We start from the raw sequence: 25,196 nt of genomic DNA on the forward strand, positions 1-25,196 counted from the left end.
GTTCAATAGAAAGACAAAAACGTAATTAATTATTATTGATCAATCCATTATGGAAAAATACATGGAAGTTTTTAAATTACTATTTTAGTTCTACTTTTTTCAAATATTAAAAAATCTCCATCTACTTAATTAATGTTAGTTAATTAAGTTATTCCAAGTTGGTTATCGAATCTATCACAGAGAACCTCCAAATCTAGCTATACGAGGAAGGAAAGTTAATAGATTGTGTATGTTTTTTCTTCTTCTTCTTCTTCTTCTTTTTTTTTTAAAAAAAAAAAATGGATGGACGAGTTAACTCACTTGAGATTTGAGTGAGTTAACTACTGCACCAGATCTCAAATTTGTCAAATAAGGAAGTGGTTGTGCAAAATATAATTCTAGAAGGAGAAGCAGTTACCAAAATATATATTACTTACCATATGGTAATATATATATGTACCGGAATTACAGGAATTTGTTCAAAAAAAAAAAAAGAAAAAAATTGTCAAATAAATTAGGTATATTTATAATATAACGGAAGGCATATAGAGTTGATTCAATGTACATAATTAATCTTTGCGAAATTTGGACAATTTTAGGAAAATTGTTAGATTTTAACAAAACTAGGGTTGAATTTGTCAAAACGTACCCAATAACCCAACACTTTCCTGGCCTGTAACAAATTCCTAGATGAAAAATGATAAATCTCCGTATAATAGACGACAGCAGTTGAAACATTGCATTTGTAAGACACAAATTATGTAACAAATTCCTAAAGTTGTCCAAAGTTGGCACAGACTACATTAAATCAACAACCCCGCCCATGGCTTCCTATGACCACGTGATACTTTTTCTAGGACTAAATTACCCTTTTTCTTCACTTGAACGCATAAGAAAAAAAAAATTAAAAGGGCCAGTAAGAAGATCAGTTAAACATATATAAAAGAAGAAGTTGAAGGCCTTCAAATATTCCTTCAGTAGTAGTCCTGTTATTAGATGTCATTTGCATGGCGTAATATATCGACCTCTGCATGTTCAAGGCTCCAAACATGCAGAATATATAGAGTCGATCAGTAATTAAGACTAGTGAGAAATGCATATACATTTGGCATCTATTACAGGTACACCCCAAGTTCCTAGGAGAATTATTATTCGATGCATGCATAGATTTTTTTTACCATTGACGTCTTCTTTACCATTTCAATCATTTTTTCAATTTATTTCTGTTGTTCTTTCCAAAAGCACTGTTCAGGTTCTCTGTATATATAAGAAAGCCTTTGAGTTTTTTTGTTATTGTGAAAGTGATTTTCAGGTGATCAGTATGGAGAAGGTAACCTGGAGTAGGCAATGGGGTTCGCTTGTTGGGTGGTTAGGAGCGATTTTGCTGGTGTTCTTCTTCTTTGCTGATCATTCTGGTCAGAATACCTCAGCTAGGTTCATCCTCTCATCTTTTGCTAGCTCCCTCTATTTACCACAACGTGCTTTGCCCAAGGCGAGAGAGAGAGAGAGAGAAGGAGAATTGGAGATGTCTGAGAGTGTTAATAAGAAACCTGAAAATGCAACTGTGGCAGCTTAGAAATATACTTTTGTTATTTTATTTTATACTTTTAATTATGTGGGGGCTCCATAAATATTCAGTCCATTATTCTCATTTTTGTCGCTACTGCCTATGTTTGTGATGATTCAGAGCCTTATCTCAGAGCTAGTACTGTTTAGTCTGTCATATTTATGTGGGTGGAATTGTAGAAAAAAGTTGTCCTACATATTCACCCGATCATAAAGAGTTAAAGATCACATGCTTACCTCGAGCAAAGGCCATTCTGTGACTGCACAGTGTCTGGCCCCTTCTCATTTATGTGGCCTGGCATGGCCTCTTTTTTCGTTTACCTTTATCTTTAACCGCACAAGAGGAAGACGATTGGTGATCATGATAATACTCTAAAAGCGAAGGTTTCTTGTTCATTGACATTAATTAGTACGGCACGCTGAATTGATTTCTTGTGTTTTTTAAGATTTATATTTTACATGTTAATAACAGTGGATTCTTTTGGTAACTTTTTTACATATAATGCAGGAGAGTTCTATGGAGCGCCAAAGGCCAAAAATCTCTTGAGGTGAAGCTGTATACCGACAACAATCAGCTGGTAATTAAATGCATTAGTTCTCCCATTTTTCATATGTTGTCGATAGGTAGAAAACAACATAATTTTCGTAATTAACTATAACAAGGCTAGCTGCATGCCATTGAAATTGAATCAATCCATTGTATTTGTTAGAACAGTTTTGGAAATACAGGCTGAATCCCACTTCGATTCTTATAAAGTCAGCATATATTTAGAAATAAAAATATAGCAACAAACTAAGGTTTTGAAAAGATTATCTCTCCGTTTTTCCACGTTTATGTGGCGGTTGAAACTAATCTTAACTACAGTATTTCAAATATTCAAATTTTAATATCTTGAAATTTGTATCCCTCTTTATGAGCTATTATGATGGATAGTTGTTGTTATCCATCTAACAATTTATTTAAATGAAATTTAGTGGAATTTTATCCCCAACAGTATTTATGTCTCTACTGATCAGTAAATCTTTTCATCAGGTGATGTTGGATAATGGCCTCGTCCAAATCAATTTGTCAATACCGGATGGTCACGTCCTGGGGATAAACTCCAATGGTATCCCTGACCTACTTGACGATCATAATGGAAGAGAAGATAGAGGGTACGTACCTACATGAATTCACTTCCTTTTTAAAATCTAGCTAGCTTCTATATTTTTGCATGCTATAATCTTTTTCTTTGACAAAATCTAGGTATTGGGACGTAGTTTGGAATGAGCCAGGAGGTCCAAGTATCTTTGAGAGGTAACTAATTAATTAAATTCTCTCCCCTAATTAATCAACATTTGCATGTGTTAATTTGTATTAATCTAGGTAGGAAAATTACTTACGCTTTTCCCAAACTGAAATTATGTACACCAATTATTTCCAGAACAGTAGGAGCAAACTTCACAGTTTTAACCCAGAATGAAGACCAAATAGAGCTTTCTTTTAGTAAGATATGGGATATTTCGCTTCGTGGAAAAAGTGTTCCCTTAAATATAGACAAAAGGTGCATTTTCTATCAAGTCTTTTTTCCTTGAACATTAATTGATAATCGATCTTAGTCTAAAATTATAAACCTTAATATATATATATATATATATATATATATATATATATATATATATATATATACATGTAACATAATACGTACAGGTACATATTGCGGCGGGGGATTTCGGGATATTATTCATACGCAGTGTTTGAGCGGCTTGAAGGATGGCCGGAGGTGGAGATTGATCAAATTAGGATTGTCTACAAGCTCCGAAGTGACAAGTAATTAAAATATATAGTGAAATAATTTTAAATTTCCAATTTTGTTATCCACGTGGCAACAATGGAAGTTCGTGATGAACATGGTATTTGAAATCAATTGGTCAGATTTCGCTACATGGCGCTATCGGATGAGAGGCAGAGGATCATGCCAACAATGGAAGACCGTGAACATGGTCAGCCCCTCGCCTACCCTGAGGCCGTTCTTTTGACCGATCCAAGCGACCCTAAACTTAGAGGAGAGGTACCCTTAAATCCATTATTATATGTTAATAATAATAATAATAATTTATTTTTGGCATTGCCTTGATCGACCTGCGAGAGCATTCCTAGTAGCCTCACCAAATTTTACTCACCAAAATAACTAAAAATTACTTTTTTCTATTCTGGTGAGCCACTTTATTAAAATTCCCCTAACAGCCTCACCATTTTAACTAGTCAATATTCACTATTCTATTTAAATAATAATTTTTTCATATTTATTTATTTTTTTCTATATAATCTTTTTACAAAAAATCATTCATATCCATGAAATAAGGACATTATCGTGTGGGAGATGGGAGATGGGAGAAGAAAATGAGAGAAAAAAGGAAAAAAGTGTGCTAATCATGTGAGAGAGAAATGTGAAACAAAATTTGGTGAGTGAGTTGTTGAGTGAAAATGCCTCATCTAATTTGGTTAGTGATTTCAGTTATCAAATTTTTTTGGTTAAAAATGGTGAGGTTGCTGGGAGTGGTTTTTTAGGATTTTCATCAAATTGACTCACTAAAATAGTTAAAAAACTATTTTGATGAGGCTACTAAGAATGCTCTGATACTGCAGGCGCAGGTGGATGACAAGTACCAGTACTCTTTAGAGAACGAGGATAATAAGGTTCACGGATGGATATCCGCCGACGCACCTGTTGGATTCTGGATCATAACACCCAGCAATGAGTTCCGTACAGGGGGGCCCATCAAGCAAGACCTCACCTCCCATGCCGGGCCCATTGCCCTCTCTGTAAGTCCCCCCACACCTGTCATATCTCACGAGTCACGACCACATATTTGTCTTCTTGTTTTGTTCTGTTTTACAACAGTAGAGACAGAGTCCTTGATCATCTGAATTTGGGTGTTTGTGTGTAGATGTTTGTGAGCACTCACTATGCTGGGAAGGACTTAGGGATGAGCTTTGAAGAGGGAGAGCCATGGAAGAAAGTTTTTGGTCCCATATTTGTGTATCTTAACTCACTTTCCAGTCCTCCAAACAATCCCCAACAACTATGGGCAAACGCTAAAGAGCAGGTATAAATTAAGTCAGGGGTGTCGTTTTCCTTCGAATTTTTAACTGAATTATTACTAACTAACCAGCGCTTGATTTTCACCAGATGTGGAGCGAAGTGGATAGCTGGCCATACAATTTCACCCAATCGGAAGACTTCCTTTCTTCTGATCAACGTGGAACGGTTGCGGGTCAATTGCTAGTCCTTGACCGGTACGTCACTTATAGTAGGTGCTTGCATAATTTCTCCGGTATACTCACGATGAGAAATCAATATTTTAGGTACATCAATGAGAAACTAATGTGGGCGCAATCTGCTTACGTGGGCTTGGCGGCTCCCGGAGAAGTCGGTTCATGGCAAAGAGAAAGCAAGGTAATTTTTGGTTGTCATTTCTTATTGACTAAAGTTTTGAGATAATAAATAATTTGACTATATTTTTCCCTTGAAATGACGAAGAGAGATGAGATCAGACACTAATTAGCTCTAAATTATATTTCTTTATTAATTTGTTTCAGGGTTCTCAATTCTGGACCCAGGCTGACGAGAAGGGATATTTTATAATAAAAAACGTGCTACCCGGGGAGTATAATTTGTATGCATGGGTCCCTGGTTTTATTGGTGATTATAAGAATGATACCATGATTACTATTAAACCAGGTTAGTACGTATATGCAGATCAGGATCCTCTCCCTTTCAAATGTTTAAGATTAAATTTATATATTATCAAATTATTTATAATTTTAAATGACGAGATATTATGTATATTATTAAATGTGCAATAAATTAAAATCTTGACAGGTGGGGAGGTCCAAATGGATGTCCTTGTGTATGAGCCTCCAAGACATGGTCCTACTTTGTGGGAAATTGGAATCCCTGAGTCCTGACCGCACCGCTGGAGAGTTCTATGTACCCGACCCATACCCAACGCTCATGAACAGATTGTACAACAATCAACCAGCTCAAAAGTTAGTCGCCACACGTTAATTGCTGTTGCATGTAATTCTAAAAGAAATTTTAATCGTACGTTGCTTACTATTAAATAATTTTGAGTCGCGCGCAGGTTCAGGCAATATGGTTTGTGGGAACGGTATGCAGACTTGTACCGTTATCAGGATCTCATATACACAATTGATGTTAGCGATTATGGTAAGGATTGGTTCTTCGCCCATGTTACTAGGTATATATATTTGCTTTGGACTCGAATCTTCTCTAATTATTTGCTGTCCGAATTACAATCAATTCCGTTAAGCCGAACAGGTTTCGAACTATTCGATTAGACAAATGGGTCTCATCGGAGTGCCCGGTGCTACGTTTGTTGTAATTCTTGGTTTGAATATTGCATTGCAGGCGAATAAATAATGGGACGTATGGAGCAGCAACATGGCAAATCGTGTTTGAACTTGAAAGTGTGAACGACGGAAATTACACACTCCAGTTGGCCTTGGCGTCGGCCAATGAAGCTGATTTGGAGGTATATATATATATTTTATTTGTGGTTAGTATATATTTTGCTTAATTATGGATTTTTCTGGTGATTAATTGCATGGGTTGTTGAAAGGTTCGGTTCAACGATGCGACTGCCAAGCCTTCACACTTTTCAACGGGACTTATAGGAAGAGAAAATGCCATCGCGAGGCACGGCATTCATGGATTATATTGGTTGGCCAGCGTCGACGTAGCAAGTAATGTATTGCAACAAGGAAACAACACAATATATCTAACACAATCGAAGAGCAGATCTCCTTTCCAAGGAGTCATGTACGACTACCTTCGTTTAGAAGGGCCTCCGGCCTCCTGAAGGACCGGTGAACTGATCGATCATAAACAAGATTTTAGATAATCTCACTTAATTGCCCTCTTGGAAACACACACAGACACCATGACATAATAACTATCTTGTATATTGTAGCTATAAAAATGAATATTAATTGTTGGTTATATTTTAAGGCTGGCTAATTAATTAAGCATCATTGATCTTGGCATCTTGCCCCTTGAGTCCCAAAATAAAAATAATTTCCATGTAATGAAAGTATAATAGATGGATTACTTATTGTTTTGTGCTTTGCGATTGAGCCTTGAAGTCTTAATCCTATTTTTCCTTCATATTTTCCCTTTTTACAATTCATATTTTCCAACAAATTTGGATCTTAAATAACAAAAATAAATTATAAAATTAAGATTTCAAAATCGAAATGAAATAAAGAACAAGGGATCCTTGATATAAAATTTGTGTCTTAAATGTGAAATTAACAATTCATATTGTTCTCCTGTTCGGAAACAGGGGAGTTTCCAAAGAGGGCACCGTTACAACAAATATGCTATAAAAGATGTCATATATACACCTAATAAAAATGGGACTTTTGTTTCCTTTTACACACTGCATAATTTGCCTTCTTAAAGTTATTTTCTCTTTAAGTTATACTGATTATCTTTTTTTTTTTTAACGAAAGATCTGAGTATTTCATTAATCAAAGATCACGAGCAGAGAGCTCTTAGATCACAAAACATAAAACCCTGCAAAAACATATATAGCCACATGCTATGAGGTTACAAAGTCATAGATACAAACAAAATTCTTACAATAGATTGCTATCTATAACTTTCATTTTCCACTAACCCATGTACAAAAATAAATAAAGAGCAGATCTGCTCCGAGCAGACTAAATCTAAAACAAAAGTAGCCAAATATCTAAAAAAAATAAGTATTTAAACCGGTTGTAAGAGACAACTCCTTACACCGAACTATCAAAGCCATGGGATAACCTTTCATACTGACCTATCCATACAGTGAGGAATAACCCCTCACACTTGACTAATATTCATCTCATATATCGTCCATGATGACAGATTTATGGAGAAGAAAACTCTTATTCAAAGCAAAAACATAATCAGCAAATACCAGCAGCGGCCATGAATAAGATGAATGACACAACACGGAGTTAGATGGACGAATGCATAGCGAAGATACCAAAACTGCTGATATGGTTGGAGAATACCTACAACCAAAAGAAAAAATCAGAATGTGATCGGAAGAGCATGAGCGGGGAGTAGAAAGAGAAAGAAAAATGACTTAGATCTGTTTTATGAGAGATTTTTTTTTTTTTTTTTTTAAGCTAATTGTAAAGTAAACAAACCACGTTGATTAGTTATACTAATTACTTAAACATCAACGTTACTTCTACCTGCCCACTGCGACAAACTCTTCTCACTGCATGTACGTAACCTCCACACATGCATGGTCAACCGTTGTAACAAATATTTCTTTCAAGTCAATAAAACTGATCATTTTTAAGAATATATATATAGAAAATTGGCATTTAATGAAAATACGTAAGGCATCTAATTAATTAATGCATGGCGTGCCTAACCCAGATGGCCGGGGTCATAGAAGCGTAATATTTTACTGACAATCATGGTTATAAGTATTGGCTGTTTGCTCTATTTTAATTAGTGAACCAATGCTCTTAACTATGGGAATATAGAAGATGATATTCGTACCTTCTATATATATATATATATATATATTGGCTGTTACCTCATTGATCACATCAGCCGAACAGAGGAGACACCATATGCGCGCATCTCCCTCTTTCTTTCTATATAAACTAACCAAAGCTTGGTGTTGGCAAATATCACTCCTTAATTACTTGAATTAACCAACATACTGATCAGCACTCTAATTCGATCTAGCCTATAAATATGGACAAGGCACCAGAAGAAGAACACCCCGTGAAGTTTAGCTCATTTATGAGAAGAGGTTTACTCAAAGCTTATAAAGCCTACAACCCAAACATACTTTAATAATATAGGACCATCTTTAGATGTCTTTTAGAAATGAATAAGACTCACGTAACTCCAATACTTACCTTGATAATTTCTCAAAAATTCATCAGTGGCCGGTTAACATCACCTCGATCTCATTTATGAGATGGCATAATTTCCATGAAGAACAGTACTCTTTTCTAATAATTAAATGCGACGTACATGCATGTGCAACCACTGTGTAGAAATAGGCATACATACGGTGGAGATATTCAAATGCAATGTCAGTCGTAATTAATGATATTTGAATTAAAGACATTTAGAAGATTAATTATCGTGAGAATACTGCCACTTTTTGAAACTCAATGTACGTTACGACTTTAGCACCAATGCAATGTCTCGTGTTCGCCACGTTCCATCTTTTCTGGCCGTGCACGATGTTAGATAGGGTTTACGGTGGTCGATCCTCTGCTGGGTGGTATCGGTGATGGCGCGTGTCTTCCACGCACCGCCGTCTCCGGCGGATTCCGCCACTGTCTCACTGCCAGCAGCTGCTTTGGGTTTTCTCTGCTTCTGTGTACATTCTCATGTGTCTACTATGGATCACAGTTTGTCTATTTGTAATACACAAATGTTCTTGGGCTTATTTGGTGTCTAGGGTAGACTAGGCCAATCCTCTTATGTTGATTGTATGAGCTTTAACTGTAAAGATGTGATTTATTTGGGGTCCTTGTAATATTTGTGAATTGTATTTAGATAACTGCTTCAAGTCAGACTTGTTTCTGACTTAAGATTTAGAGGGGTCTTGTACCTCTATCTTTGTACTCGCCCTTAGGGCGTTCAGTAATATATGGTATATATATATATATATATATATATATATATATATATATATATATATATATATATATATATATATATATAATTGTTCGTTTTATTTTAAAAAAATAATAATAAAAAACATATAGAGACGTGTATTAGTATACACGTCTCTAATTGGCCGCGTGGTGTTACGCCACGCGGCCAATTTTTGGCCAGGTGACCTGCGCGGGACAATTCTCGCTCGCCACCTGGCCTATTTTTTAAATAAAAAAATTGTAAATAAAAAAAAAAAGGGTAGCTTCCTCTGGAAGCTACCCTCTCACTCCACTCTCTCACTCAGCTCGATCTCTCACTCAGCTCTCTCACTCCACGCTCTCGATCAAATCTCTCACTCAACTCTCTTACTCTCTCTCTCTCCCTCTCCGTCTCCGTCACGCACGTCCGCACCGACCACCGGCCTCCGCTGTCTTCTCCGGCCAGCTCCCTCTCCGGCCGTCACTGCACCACGCGTGCACCAACCCAAGGTTTTATATGCTCTCTCTCTCTCTCTGTCTCTCTCTATCTCTCTCTAGCTCTCTCTCTCTATCTCTCTCTCTCTATCTCTCTGTCTAGCTCTCTCTCTCTATCTCTCTAGCTCTCTCTCTCTCTCTCTCTCTCTCTCTCTCTATCTCTCTCTCTACATCTCTCTCTCTCTCTCTCTCTCTCTATCTCTCTGTCTCTGTCTCTCTCTCTCTCTCTCTCTGTCTCTGTCTGTCTCTCTCTCTCTCTCTCTCTCTCTCTCTCTCTCTCTCTCTCTCTCTAACCGAACCACAGTAGGAACCCTAACCCTAAGTCCGAACCTCTCTCTCTCTCTACATCCGTCTCTCTGTCTCTATCTCTCTCTACATCTCTCTCTCTCTCTCTCTGCCTTGTACGTGATTGCTAATTTGGTACTTTTTTTGGGATATTGTTTTGGGACTAATATGTTTTAATGCAAGTACATTTTGGCTAAGGAGCATAAAATACACCCCAAAATAATATTTGTGAGTAATTTTGGCCTTAATTTTTTTTCTTTCTTTTTTGCTATAATGAACTTGGTGCATTTAATTTAATTTGTATAAAATCTGTTTATAATTGTTTTAATAGTTTCATATAATAATTGTGGATTTAGCAATTAATAATGATCCATGCAATGATGTTAATTTTGTTGGGTTTGAATATTTATTGTTGTGTAATTTTATGTGTTTTGATGTGGTTGGTCGTTATGCATGGAAAATATTCGTACAGTTGTGTTATTTTTCTTTTTTGTAATATGTTTTACTGTACTACAAATTGGTGTGGCAATTATTATTTTTGGCAATTTATGCTAAAACATTTGAACAGATTAACCAATCTCGCCATTATTTTATTAACTTCATCATAAAATCAATGACGCAAACCAATAAAACATAAATAAGTATGCCGTACTATTTCAACAATTTTTGGGTTTTTTAAGAACAAAAAAAAAAAAAAAAAGGTGTAATTGTCCATTTTCAGGTAATTTTTTTACAAAAAAAATTAAATAAAAAAATTTCAAAGCAAACTCGCCATCATTTTATAATAAAATGATCGTATCCAACAATTATTGGATAGATACAGAAAATTAAATTTGGTCACCGTCTACCATTTATAATAATTTATTTTATTATTCAATTTATAACAACCTAACCTTAAAACCCTAACCCTAAAAACTAAACCCTTAAAACCTAAACCCTAACCTTAAAACCCTAAAACCTAAACTAAACCCTAAAAATCTAAACCCTAACTTTAAAACCCTAAACCCTAAAAATAGAAAGAAGAATATTAAAAAACATAAAAGACAAAAGAGACATATCTTTTTTTTTTTTTTTTTTTATAATTTTTTTATGGTGAGGTAAACCCTAAACCCTAACTTTAAAACCCTAACCTTAAAAACTAAACCCTAACAACCTAAACCCTAACCTTATAACCATAACCTTAAAACCCTAAACCCTAAAAATAGAAAGAAAAATATTAAAAAACATAAAAGACAAAAGAGACATATCTTCTTTTTTTTTTTATAATTTTTTTATGGTGAGGTAAACCCTAAACCTTAACCTTAAAACCCTAACCTTAAAAACTAAACCCTAACCTTAAAACCCTAACCCTAAAAACTAAACCCTAAACCCTAAACCCTAACCTTAAAACCCTAACCCTAAAAACCTAAACCCTAACCTTTTTAACCCTAACCCTAAAAACTAAACCTTCAAAACCTAAACCCTAACCCTAAAAACTAAGGCCCCGTTTAGTAATCTCCTCCCCTTCCCTTTGTGAGAATATTTTTGTTGTGTGAAAATAGAAAGTGATTGATGTGATATAAAGTAGAAAGAATTTATATAGAAAAGTGGAAAAAATTTGTATTGTAGTAGATTTTTTTAATTAAATAATAATAAAAAATTATTGATGTGATATAAAAAGTAAAAAAGAAAAGAATGTTTTGAATTTGATGTTTTTTGGGAAAGGTAAAAGTAAGGGGAGGGAAGGGAAGGGGAAGGGGAGGGAGTTAGTAAACGGGGCCTAAATCCTAACCTTTTTAACCCTAACCCTAAAAACTAAACCCTAACAACCTAAACCCTAACATTAAAACCCAAACCCTAAAAACCTAAACCCTAACCTTTTTAACCCTAACCCTAAAAACTAAACCCTAACAACCTAAACCCTAACCTTAAAACCCTAACCCTAAAAACCTAAACCCTAACCTTAAAACCCTAAACCCTAAAAATAGAAAGAATAATATTAAAAAACATAAAAGAAAAAAGAGACAGATCTTTTTTTTTTTTTTTTTTATAACTTTTTCATGGTGAGGTAAACCCTAAATCCTAACCTTAAAACCCTAACCCTAAAAACTAAACCCTTAAAACCTAAACCCTAACATTAAAACCCTAAAACCTAAACTAAACCCTAAAAACCTAAACCCTAACCTTAAAACCCTAAACCCTAAAAATAGAAAGAAGAATATTAAAAAACATAAAAGAAAAAAGAGACAGATCCTTTTTTTTTTTAATAACTTTTTTATGGTGAGGTAAACCCTAAACCCTAAACTTAAAACCCTAACCCTAAAAACTAAACCCTTAAAACCTAAACCCTAACCTTAGAACCCTAAAACTTAAACTAAACCCTATAAACCTAAACCCTAACCTTAGAACCCTAAAACTTAAACTAAACCCTATAAACCTAAACCCTAACCTTAAAACCCTAAACCCTAAAAATAGAAAGAAGAATATTAAAAAACATAAAAGACAAAAGAGACATATATATCTTTCTTTTTTCTTTTTTTTTTTTATAATTTTTTTATGGTGAGGTAAACCCTAAACCCTAACCTTAAAAACTAAACCCTAACAACCTAAACCCTAACCTTAAAACCCAAACCCTAAAAACTAGAACTCTAAAAACCTAAACCCTAACATTTTTAACCCTAACCCTAAAAACTAAACCCTAACCTTAAAACCCTAACCCTAAAAACTAAACCTTAAAAACTTAAACCCTAACCTTTTTAACCCTAAACCCTAAAAATAGAAACCTTAAAACCCTAAACCCTAAATAAAGAAAGAAGAATATTAAAAAAGAAAAAAATAAAAATGAGAGAGATCTCTTTTTTTGTAATTACTTTTTTATGCTGAGGTAAACCCAAACCCTAACCATAAAAACTAAACCCTAAAAACCTAAAACCCTAAACCCTAAAATAAAATTAAAAAAAAAAAAAAAAAAAACCCTAAACCCTAAAAAAAGAAAGAAGAATATTAAAAAATATAAAAGAAAAAGGTTCGAGATCTCTTTTTTTTCTTTTTTTTATTACTATTTTATTTTAGTTAAACCCTAAACCCTAAAAACCTACACCCTAAAAACCCTAAACCCTACAAATATTAAAACCTAAACCCTAAACCCTAACCCTAAAAACTAAACCCTTAAAACCTAAACCCTAACCTTAAAACCCTAGAACCTAAACTAAACCCTAAAAACCTAAACCCTAAACCCTAAAAATAGAAAGAAGAATATTAAAAAACATAAAAGACAAAAGAGACATATCTTTTTTTTTTTTTTTATAATTTTTTTATGGTGAGGTAAACCCTAAACCCTAACCTTAAAACCCTAACCTTAAAAACTAAACCCTAACAACCTAAACCCTAACCTTAAAACCCAAACCCTAAAAACTAGAACCCTAAAAACCTAAACCCTAACCTTTTTAACCCTAACCCTAAAAACTAAACCCTAACAACCTAAACCCTAACCTTAAAACCCTAACCCTAAAAACTAAACCTTAAAAACCTAAACCCTAACCTTTTTAACCCTAAACCCTAAAAATAGAAACCTTAAAACACTAAACCCTAAATAAATAAAGAAGAATATTAAAAAAGAAAAAAATAAAAATGAGAGAGATCTCTTTTTTTGTAATTACTTTTTTATGCTAAGGTAAACCCAAACCCTAACCCTAAAAACTAAACCCTAAAAACCTAAAACCCTAAACCCTAAAAAAAAAAAAACAAAAACCCTAAACCCTAAAAAAAGAAAGAAGAATATTAAAAAATATAAAAGAAAAAGGTTCAAGATCTCTTTTTCTTTTTTTTTTTCTTTTTTTTTATTACTATTTTATTTTAGTTAAACCCTAAACCCTAAAACCCTACACCTTAAAAACCCTAAACCCTACAAATATTAAAACCTAAACCCTAACCCTAAAAACTAAACCCTTAAAAACCTAAACCCTAACCTTAAAACCTAAAAAGAAATAACCCTAAACCCTAAAAAAAATATGAAAAAACGATACTTTGAGTTAACTGTTTAAAACAAACATTAAACAAACAAGCACTTTATTTGCTGTAATCAAATAACATATTTCGTTTCAGACTGTTAACTCACGTACAGAGGAATATGGACAAGTCGTGGATGTCAGCACCTAGGGGTACGACACAGTATAACGACGGGTGTAGAGCGTTCGTGGCATTCGCCGTTCATAACTGTAGGGCTGCTGATGGCAAAATTTACTGCCCATGTAAGTACTGCCGGAATAACCAGCGGCACCCCTCAGATTACGTTCTTGCCCACCTGACAGGGGGGAAGGGAATGTCCACGAGATACGGTTTCTGGTATATGCACGGTGAGACTACCCTAAACCCTGCTGCTCCTGTTCGGGGTCACGACCATCTCAGTGTCACAGATACGGCTGCCCGTGGCATTGAACATGTAGAAGTCACAGAACAAGGCGGAGACCTGGAACAAGGTGGTGATATGCACGCCATGTTGCGTGACGCCTTCAGCGTGCACGAAGTAGGTGAAACCGATCATGTTGGCCAGCCCGGAGAAGTAAATGAAGGAACCTCTGCAAGGGACACATTGAAGTACGTTGAGTTGTTGAAGACTGCCGACAAGCCACTTCACCCCGGTACAAAGCACAGTAAATTGAGTGCAACTGTACATTTCTACAACTTGAAGTGCATTGGAGGTATTAGTAACAAGATTTTTTCTGATATTCTTGAGCTTGTCAGTCAGTTATTGCCTCCTTGCGATGAGGCCTTGCCGGTTAATACGTACGAGACGAAGAAATTCCTCAGTTCCATGGGTCTCGGGTATGAGAAGATTCCGGCGTGCCGTAATGATTGTATGTTATTCTGGAAAGACAATAAAGACCTAGATACCTGCACCGTATGTGGAGAATCTAAGTGGGTGGCTGATATACATTTAGATCAGGATGGTGAGGTAATATCGTCGAGGAAAAAACGTCCAGTGAAGGTGTTGAGATGGTTTCCACTCATCCCACGGCTATAGAGGTTATTCATGTCGGAGCACACTGCGCACAATATGAGATGGCATGCAGAAGGCCGCACTAGGGACGGCGTATTGAGGCACCCCGCAGACGGTGAGGCATGGAGATCGTTCGACACTCTACATCCGGATTTTATGGCAGACAGTAGGAACGTGCGGCTTGGACTGACAGCAGATGGATTCAATCCATTTGGGAACATGAGTACATCCCACAGCACATGGCCCGTATTGCTTGTACCGTACAATTTGCCCCCTTGGATGTGCATGAAACAGACGTCGTTCATCCTGTCACTGGTTATCCCCGGACCGACCTCACTTGGTATGGATATCGACGTCTACCTTCAGCCACTGATTGATGAGCTGTTGGAGCTGTGGGATGTAGGGGTACGAACACTAGATGCTGCGAAGATGGAGAATTTCAATATGCGAGCTCAGTTGATGTGGACAATAAACGACTTTCCAGCGTATGCAGATTTATCCGGTTGGCCTAACAAAGGTGTGAAGGCATGTCCTTGTTGCATGTATTCGACACGTTCTAAACATTTGAAGAACGGTTGTAAATTTTGTTACATAGGACACAGGAGGTACTTGCCAACTGAACATCTGTGGCGGCTGAACAGAAGAACGTTTGATGGGACTGAGGAGTTAGAATGTGCTCCTGATGTGCCTTGCGGGGACGAGATCCTCCAACAGTTGGACGGAGTTGCATTTGGGGATGAGAACGCGGGTAAGACGAGACGGAAGAAGCGGAAGATGGGTGCACGGGGTGCTGATGATGTTGTGTGGAAGAAGAAAAGTATTTTCTTCAGATTGCCGTACTGGAAGGACAATTTGCTTCAGCACAATCTTGATGTCATGCACATAGAGAAAAATGTCATGGACAATATACTTGGCACTATTTTGGACATCAAAGGGAAAACGAAGGACAACTTGGCAGCTCGGCTGGATTTGCAGGAGATGGGGTTGAGACCTAAATTGCATCCGTTCACCGCCGCAAATGGTAAAACATATATACCCGCGGCTTGTTACACGATGTCCAAGGAGGATAAAGAAAGCTTTTTAAAGGTTCTTTGAAATGTGAGAGTTCCAGACGGATATGCCTTGAACATTTCACGGTGTGTTCAGATGAAGGACCGTACAATTTCAGGGTTAAAAAGTCATGACAGCCACATACTGATGCAGCAGCTTCTACCAATTGCATTGCGTCAGTCACTGCCAGACAAAGTGGTCAGACCTATCGTTGAGATGTCAGCATTTTTCAGAGGCATATGCTCGACCAAGCTAACTCAAGCTGAGATGGACCAACTGCAGGGTGACGTCTGTATCACACTATGCAAGCTGGAACAGGTATTTCCTCCTGGGTTTTTTACTAGCATGGTCCACTTGGTCGTACATCTTGTGCGTGAGTGTAGACTCAGCGGACCCGTTCAATATAGGTGGATGTACCCGGCAGAGAGGTAAAATTTCGCAGAAAAAAAAAAATATATATATATATATATATATATTTTCATGTAACTCGTGGCATTAAACGGGGACAAGCCCTTAATGTTTATGTGTGTGCACCAGGAGTCTTGGGGGTTTCAAGTCGAATGTCCGCAACAAAGCGGCTCCTGAGGGGTGCATTGCAGAAGGTTACATAGCGACTGAGCTAGTAACGTTCTGTTTGAGATATCTAGAAAATGCACCAACCTTTCATAATAGACCTTTGAGAAATCCGGATGGTTCCAAGGGGGCGGGAACGCGAGTTAGGTTGAACCGGTTGACGATGCATCAGATTCATCGTTATATTGTGTTCAACTCTGAAGAGTTTCTCAATTTGCGGATGTAAGTAGTGTTTACATATTGAACCGGATTCAAATGATATAATTGATAATAATTAGTTTTTTAATTATATCCGCTGAATGTAGGATGCACAAAGACGCTATTAGGCGATCATGCGTTAGGGGTCGCATCACGGACGCTCTAATTGAATCCCAACATCATGAGCAGTTCTGCGAGTGGTACCGCGCATATGTAAGGAAATAGTGGTATTTTGGTATATAATATTTACCTATGTTCAGTGTCATTTTAAGATAGGGTTCGACAATATGCCGCTATTAACCGATGTATTCTTTTAATATATGAAATGATAACATAGGTTGATGGCCTTGACAATCAACGTAGGGAGGAATTGGGGCAGAAATTGGTTATGCGCAGTAGAAGGTTGAAGGAGACAGCAGTGAAGTATAACAGGTACGTGGTAAACAGGAAACTGTTCCGCACGCTAGCCCATGATGTGGGAAGGAGGACTCAGAACAGCGGCGTATGTGTGCCAACCGTTGAATACGAAACCTACTACAGGCAATTAACCGATGTAGTTGAGGTCGAGTACTACGATAGGACTACGTACGTCCTATTTAAGTGCAATTGGGCAGACCCCACGATGGACAGAGGATTCAGAGTCGACGATTATGGCCTAGCGTTTGTCAACTTCACTCACCTCGTCCACAGGGGAGAACTGCTTACTGACGAGCCTTACATGCTTACATCTCAGGTAGACCAAGTGTTTTATGTCGAGGATGGAAGGAACCCAAACTGGGTTTGTGCCGTGAGGACTAAACCGCAACATGTACGATGTTGGTCAGGGGGAAGGGAGTAGTGATGCAGATAATGCATATCACGAGTGTGTACCGCTCGTACTACCCACTGATGACCTGCATGATATGAATGATGAATTCGATCACGATAGGCCCGACATTGATCTGATTGAAGCTTCTGTTATACAATGATTGCTATATTTATTGTTGGTACAATTCGTTTAAACTCAAAATACTTTCTTATTTTGCATAGAGCTCATTGTATAATATGCATATTCTTTTTTAATATCAAAACTAATACGAATTTCAAATAATTTGTCTACATTTTTGTTCGCAGGTTTCGATGGACCAGAGACCCCCTACTTGCGCACATCGTGCACCACGCCTACCCCGTGCCTTGCACGACTACATCCACACCGGTGATGTCAGCGGCACTACATACCACACCCTGGCCACACCACCCGGACGCCGTTTATAGACCATTGCCCCCGGGTACGGCGGGGATGAGCTCGTCAGATCCCGGGCAGACGAGCGCAGCTGGATATTCTCCTTCTCCATACCCGCCTACGTCCACACCGGCGATGTCAGCGGCACTACATACTACACCGTGGCCACACCACCTGGACGCCATTTATAGACCATTGCCCCCGGGTACGGCGGGGATGAGCAGGTCAGATTCCGGCCAGATGAGCTCAGCTGGATATTCTCCTTCTCCATACACGACGTTCTCGCAGTTGGGGATCACCACACCGGGTCATATTGATCGATGGTGGGCGCGAGAGTGTCATGATCTGAGCAGATTCCCGTTATACTATCCATACCCCCTTACACCAGCTATGCCAGTCAACCCTGATAGTGAGACTCAAGATGACAGATTCTCGCTGTCACAGCGGGGGGAGATGCCTATGCCGGCTATGCGGTCGGGACAGATGTCGGCACCGGCGGGGTGCCAGGGCCTGGCACCTGGGGAGAGTCAGGTGCCTGTTTATGGACAGAGCCAGTTGCCGCTTTCTGGGGAGAGTCAGGACCCAGATGTGGGGGAGAGCCAGATGCCCCATGAGGGGGACGATATGATGCTGGGTCTTGATCAGTTGGCCCATGATGTCCCCCAGGATATGTCTTCGGATGACGATCATCATGATGAGCCTCACCCGGCAGATGAGGTAGGCGAGGAGCATGCTGGCGACCCAGCGACCGAGCTCATAGCGACCGATCATATTCGGCTGATGGGTAAGTACATTTTTATACATCATTATATCTTAATTTAGTAAGTTCGTATAATATTTAAATTGAATTTTTAATTTTTTAATATATTAATATAATTAAGTTATTTAGTGTTAATATATTAACGTTTTATATTTATTGACTAGGGTATAACCCAGACGGGAGCATCTATTTTGAGGTGATTAAGGACCCAGAGAGAAATTGGGTGCTCCCGAGGGGGAAGAAAGTTGTGTTGCAGTACAATGCTGCAACACAACCCGTGGGACGCGCATGCAATCGTTATAGACGGGTTGCGGGCAAGCTTTTACAGAGCGGGTCCCACATTCACTTGCGGGACGAATGGGAAAGGTAGATAAGCAGATTAAGCGGGCAATGTGGGATGCCATAATGGTATGTGTATGAAACTAATATATGTATTTAGTGAAATTAAAGTTAAGATTAAGGTTTTGTTGAACTGCTAAAATTAATCCTTAAATTGAATGTGCAGCAAGAATTTTTTGTACCCGTATCCGTCGACCAGCGTCTCGCACAGAACGAATTCTGGGGTGATATGGGCCGTAAGCACCGTTCGTGGAAGTCGAAGTTGAGGACCCAGCTAAATATTCGAGACGGTGACACGCCATTGACAATACGTGCGAGAATGCCAGATACGTTTTTTGATAAGTATGACCGAACAGATGTGGAGGACGTACTGCACGAGTGGTGCACAAAAAGAAATCAGGTATGTAGGTCTTTGAATGTATTACTATAATGTTGTATTTTTTTAATAAACAGTTCATTTAATCATAGCACATAAGTAATTAAGTGTGTCAATTCTTACATTTTTTTTCGGAATGTTCAATGCAAAGGCGAGGTCTGAACGAATGAAGCGGCTGCGGAAGCAGAATGACATCCCCCATAGTCTGGGGTCCAAAAGTTATGCCAGATTTAATCACGATGATGTATGAAACAATATGCAAATATTTTAATTCTTATTTGTGCGTAATTGTTCTTTTTTAACATTAAATGAATATCCAATGTTTGTTATATATTTATACTGTATGGCGACAAACATCTACATCTGGCACGCCCCCCACTCGCGCCGAGTCGTTTGTGAAGACGCACATAAGGAAAGACGGCACTTATCTGAACGAGCGGACACGGGACTTATGCGTATGCTACTGTTCTATGTTATTAATATTTATTAGTTATGCGTGTGATAAAGTATTTATTAATTACCAGTGTATTGTATTTTGACGACGTACAGGAGCGGATGACACAGAGTTTGTCCACTGATCCTGCTGCCACGGATTCCGTTTCATCAGATACGGTGCGTTGGGCACCTGGCGACGCGTACGAGCAGGCACTTGGGCGACCCGAGTATGGAGGTAGGGTTCGGCAGGTTGGGCCGAACGTTACTCCTGTTCGCGGGACTTGTTTCTCGTATAGGGCCCATACACGGGGGGGACCGGCCGAGGGCACGTCTCAGGATTGGGCTGCCCACAAAATTGCGGAGATGGATATCATGTTATGGGCCGAGAGAGAGAGGAATGACGGGTTACAGGGTATAGTGCCGGCCGAGAGAGAGCGGGCTGACAGCATGGAGCAGCGCCTACGACAGTTTGATGCTATGGAGCAGCGCATGCGACAGGTTGAGGCCTTCATGTCCTCTACAGGATTATCGTTCGTATGCCCTGGTGCTCAGCAGTCTTCACCTGCACACGTAGGTAGTACGTCGTCTGTTAGTAGTGCGCCTGCAGGTATGGTTCATATTATGTATACACTTAGGTTTATTTTTAATTTGTTCTCATTACTTGTTTAAATTTGCATATAATATTATATAGGTTAATTATTTTTATTACTTGCAGGTAATGCGACAACGATTGGTCCGGTGTCGCCTGTTGGACAATTGCTGAGCCAACAATCCCTTCTCGGGACTCCATCGCCCGTTACACCATCTCTTGCGGGACAATCGCTGGTTGGCGAGTTCACGCCCGGAACTGCACCTCGTGATCCGCAGCGACGTCCTCCAGATTTGTAGATATTTTGTGTATTTTTTTTTTTGTTAGTAACAAATAACTTTATTAGATCAAGATTTTCAAATTTGTTGATATTGTTGTGTAAGTATTTATTGTTAGTAATGAATACATTTATTAGTACATGGTATTCAAATTTTTAAATATTGTTGTTTTGATTAATTTGTGCAATTTGATTTTGTGATATTTTTGGATAAAATAAATTTGGAGAATTTTAGTATATATATATATATATATATATATATATATATATATATATATATATATATATATATATATATATATATTAAATAAAAAGAAATTAAAAAACAGAATTAAATATTAACAAAAAAATTTCACAGTTAGCCGCGTGTATTAATGTACGCTCGGCCAACAGTTGGCCGCGTGTATATTAATACGCGCGGCCAGATGTTGGCCGCGTGTATTTTAATACATGCGGCCAACTGGCCGCGTGTATTAATGTACACGCGGCCAATTGTGCAATTAGTGTTAACCAGATCCACCGCGTGTATGTACGTGGCTACTTGTACGCGGCCAACAGTTCGCCACGTGTACAGTGACCGTACACGCGGCGAACTACAAGTGGCGAAAATCAGATTTTTTTGTAGTGATTGTGTTCTTTCGTTCTGAGTCTTCAACCAGATTCAATGGAACCAATTAGGTTAGGTTTTTCTGAAGTTTTTTTTTTTTTAACATTTTCATTGTTCTGGGTTCGATTTGGTTTTTCTACAATCAATGATTTGGTTTTTTTTTTTTTTTTTTTTTTTTTTGTTTGTTCTGGGTTCTAGTCAAAATATGGGTCTTTAGGAGAAAATTTTTGTTTTCTCTAGTTTTCAGCTAGGGTCAGAATGATGGGTTTGTTGATGTTAGGCATTGCTCTATGTTTATGAAAAGTTTGGGTTTTGGTGATGCCTATTTAGTTTTTGTGGTTGGTTTTGTTAATATTTTTTAGAGTATTGAAAATTTGTGAAATTTTGGTGAAAATGGCGTACGTAGTGATGTATTTGTTTCTTCTTTACTTCCATAAAAAATTTGTAAATTTTGTGATACGCACGTCATTTTTTGGGGGGAGGGGGCGTTGGTGAGTGATTGTTTAACTACTTAAGACATCTTTTTTCATATTTTCGGATTAAGTTGAAAATGTGGTTATTATTTGGGTTGTGTTTTTTTTATTAAAATTTCACAATATGATTTAGGATTAATTACAACATAGCATATTTATACACAACCCTAATTGTACGGATGTATTTGAAAAATCCCAAAATACCTATATCGTATTAGAAATATATCATCTTTCCGCCAATGGTAAAATATATCATCTTCATTTCACTTGAAATGGAGATGATCTTAACCCAATGATCAGAAGAGTTAATAATTAATATACGAGTAATGCTCTATATAACACATTATTATCCTATAATGCTGACGTGACAGTCTCAACTATGAAATTTTTGTTTTTTAATAAAAACCGTTATGAGAGTTAGTTGGAACTGACATGTACACTAACATTATGGGATAAAAATATGATTAATAACATTACTCTTAATATAATAATTGGAACTTAAACTTTTAGATTAAGGTCATGTTTCAAATCCAGGTATATATTATCTCTGATTCTCTATCACATGCTTGCATATTGGAAAATTATTAAAATCAATGTGCCCAGTGATGACGAATCTGTTTAAACATTTTCTTGTTGCTAATTAGTTGTATGATACAAAAATAAAACCTGACCATTAGCTTAAGCTTTCTTAATCACGTATACGTATATGACACATAATTTGGACTTAATTAGGATATATCTAATAATCAATTTATAACTGTATTCTCTTGTTTCTTTTATATTCATGTCATCGTTGACCCTTTTTTGCCGGCAATAGATGAGCATCGAATTTGCCAGATAATTCTCTTCCAAAATTGAATCCTGGGCACCATAAGATAAAAGAATTGATATTGTATAAGCCTTGACGTATGAATTCAAGTGCCTCGATCTTCAATGCGCGCAGGCAGTTGCTTTCCAACTTGTCTCCCATTTGATCTCTTCTCCTTCTCTCTCTTAATTTCCCAAGCCATGGCCACCATTTTCTTCAGCTTATTCAAGCTACCACTCTTCTTTTTGCTTTTTATTCTTCCCTCTGCAAATTCAGTTTCTTTCAAAATATCTCGCTTTGAATCCAACGCGTCCAACATACTGTATCATGGAGATGCTGTACCTTCTGTTGGAGCCGTTGAGATGAACAAAGTCAACTATCTATGCCGTGTTGGTTGGGCCACCTTTGTGGAGAGGGTGCCACACTCGGACTCCAATACTGGAAACCTCTCCGACTTCACAACTCATTTCTCCTTCATTATTGACACCACAGGCAGTTCTAGTTATGGTCATGGGCTTGTCTTCTTCATGGCTCCTGTTGGGTTTGAAATCCCACCGAATTCAGCAGGTGGCTTTCTAGGCCTATTCAACACCACAACCAGCGATTCATCTCAGAACCAAATTGTTCTGGTGGAGTTCGATTCTTACGTTAACACTGAATGGGATCCTCCGGTTGAGCATGTGGGGATTAACAACAACTCCATTTCTTCTGCCGTTTACACCTCTTGGAATGCTAGTTTACACAGTGGAGATACAGTAGATGCATCGATTGTCTATAACGCTACTACCAAGAATTTGAGCGTCTCTTGGTCCTACGAAAGGACTTCTAATTCAAAGGAAAATACTAGTCTTTCCTACAATATTGATCTCTCCAAGGTTCTTCCTGACTGGGTCACAATTGGATTTTCAGCTGCTACTGGTTCGTTTGTAGAGCGACATACGCTTCTGTCATGGGAATTCAGCTCAAGCTTGGAAATAAAAGAGACAAGTGGAAAGAAAGCAAAAAATATAAGATTAATCGTGGGTCTGACAGTTTCTGGTGGTGTTTTGATAGCTGGGTTGATTGTAGCATTTGCAATATTCTGGAGGCATAAGCAAAAGAAAAGAACAACAGAAGAGACAGCGAACTTAACATCGATAAACGACGACCTAGAAAGAGGAGCGGGACCGAGAAGGTTTTCTTATAACGAGCTTGCTTTAGCCACCTACAACTTCTCAAATGAGAGGAAATTGGGTGAAGGAGGGTTCGGCGCCGTATACAAGGGGTATTTAACTGATTTAGACATTCCAATCGCAGTGAAGAAAATCTCAAGAGGGTCTAAACAGGGGAAGAAAGAATACATCACCGAGGTGAAGATCATTAGCCGGCTGAGGCACCGGAATCTTGTGCAACTCATAGGATGGTGTCATGACAAAGGTGAGTTCCTACTTGTATACGAGTTTATGCCAAATGGTAGCCTTGATGCTCACCTCTTTGGGAAGAGGAGTCCTCTCCCTTGGGTAGTGAGATACAAGATATCTCTTGGGTTGGCCTCCGCGTTGCTCTATCTCCATGAAGAGTGGGAGCAATGTGTGGTGCACCGGGATATCAAATCCAGCAATGTCATTCTAGACTCTAGTTTCGCTGTCAAGGTTGGTGACTTTGGGTTAGCTCGGCTTATGGATCACGAGCTAGGTCCCCAAACAACCGGATTGGCCGGAACTTTAGGATACATGGCTCCAGAATACATAAGCACTGGTAGGGCTAGTAAAGAGTCGGACGTGTATAGCTTTGGGGTGGTTGCATTAGAGATTGCTACTGGAAGAAGGTCAGGTTATCCTATGGAAGAGGACTCTGACGTAGGGTTGGTTCAGTGGGTTTGGAATCATTATGGGAGAGGAGATCTTCTTTTGGCAGTGGATGCGAAGCTGCATAATGATCTTGACGAAAAACAGGTCGAGTGCTTGATTATTGTTGGACTTTGGTGTGCTCACCCTGATCGAAGTCTTAGGCCCTCCATTAGGCAAGCAATTCACGTTCTTAATTTTGATGCAACAACACCAAATCTTCCAACACAGATGCCTGCTCCCATGTATCATGTACCGATAACATCAGTCGGCTCCAGTGAACCTTTGATCACTACAAGCCTTCAAGGGGTAGGTCGTTGAATTAACTTTTAAAAACTGTTTATATTGTCTATTAATTAATTGTCTGTTTATCTGTGGGATCGTTAAGTTCTATGCATATATGCATCACACTCCTTGAAAATGTGTTATACAACTTCTCATTTCCAATACAATATCTTCAAATGCTGAATGAGAAAGACGCTCGATATGCCTTACTGCATAACGGTCTCCTCGGACTGCAGAAGAAATTGCTTTCTAAGATTAGATGGGAAGTGAAAGCCTGGTTGCGCTCTAAGGCGTCTCAGAAGTAGGCCCGTTCCTATGTTCTGGTCCTCTATTTTCTTGTTTTTCTTTTTCTTTTTCTTTTTTTTTTTCTTGTTTTTTTTCTTGTTTTTTTTTTTTTTTTTTTTTTTTT

At 38.0% G+C, this 25,196-nt stretch overlaps 1 protein-coding gene and 1 pseudogene across 1 annotated transcript; both read left to right on the top strand.

Annotated features, from left to right (window-relative positions):
• Positions 1 to 967: 967 nt before the first annotated feature.
• Positions 968 to 6,607, top strand: LOC133851739 (probable rhamnogalacturonate lyase B; annotated as a pseudogene).
• Positions 6,608 to 22,789: 16,182 nt separating this feature from the next.
• LOC133852236 (L-type lectin-domain containing receptor kinase IX.1-like) lies at positions 22,790 to 25,196 on the top strand. The gene has a single exon (XM_062288945.1). The coding sequence runs from the start codon at positions 22,802 to 22,804 to the stop codon at positions 24,821 to 24,823; it is 2,022 nt and encodes a 673-aa protein (XP_062144929.1). The 5' UTR covers positions 22,790 to 22,801; the 3' UTR covers positions 24,824 to 25,196.

This window comes from Alnus glutinosa, chromosome 12, assembly GCF_958979055.1.
Source record: "Alnus glutinosa chromosome 12, dhAlnGlut1.1, whole genome shotgun sequence".
In the NCBI taxonomy this organism is placed as follows: domain Eukaryota; kingdom Viridiplantae; phylum Streptophyta; class Magnoliopsida; order Fagales; family Betulaceae; genus Alnus; species Alnus glutinosa.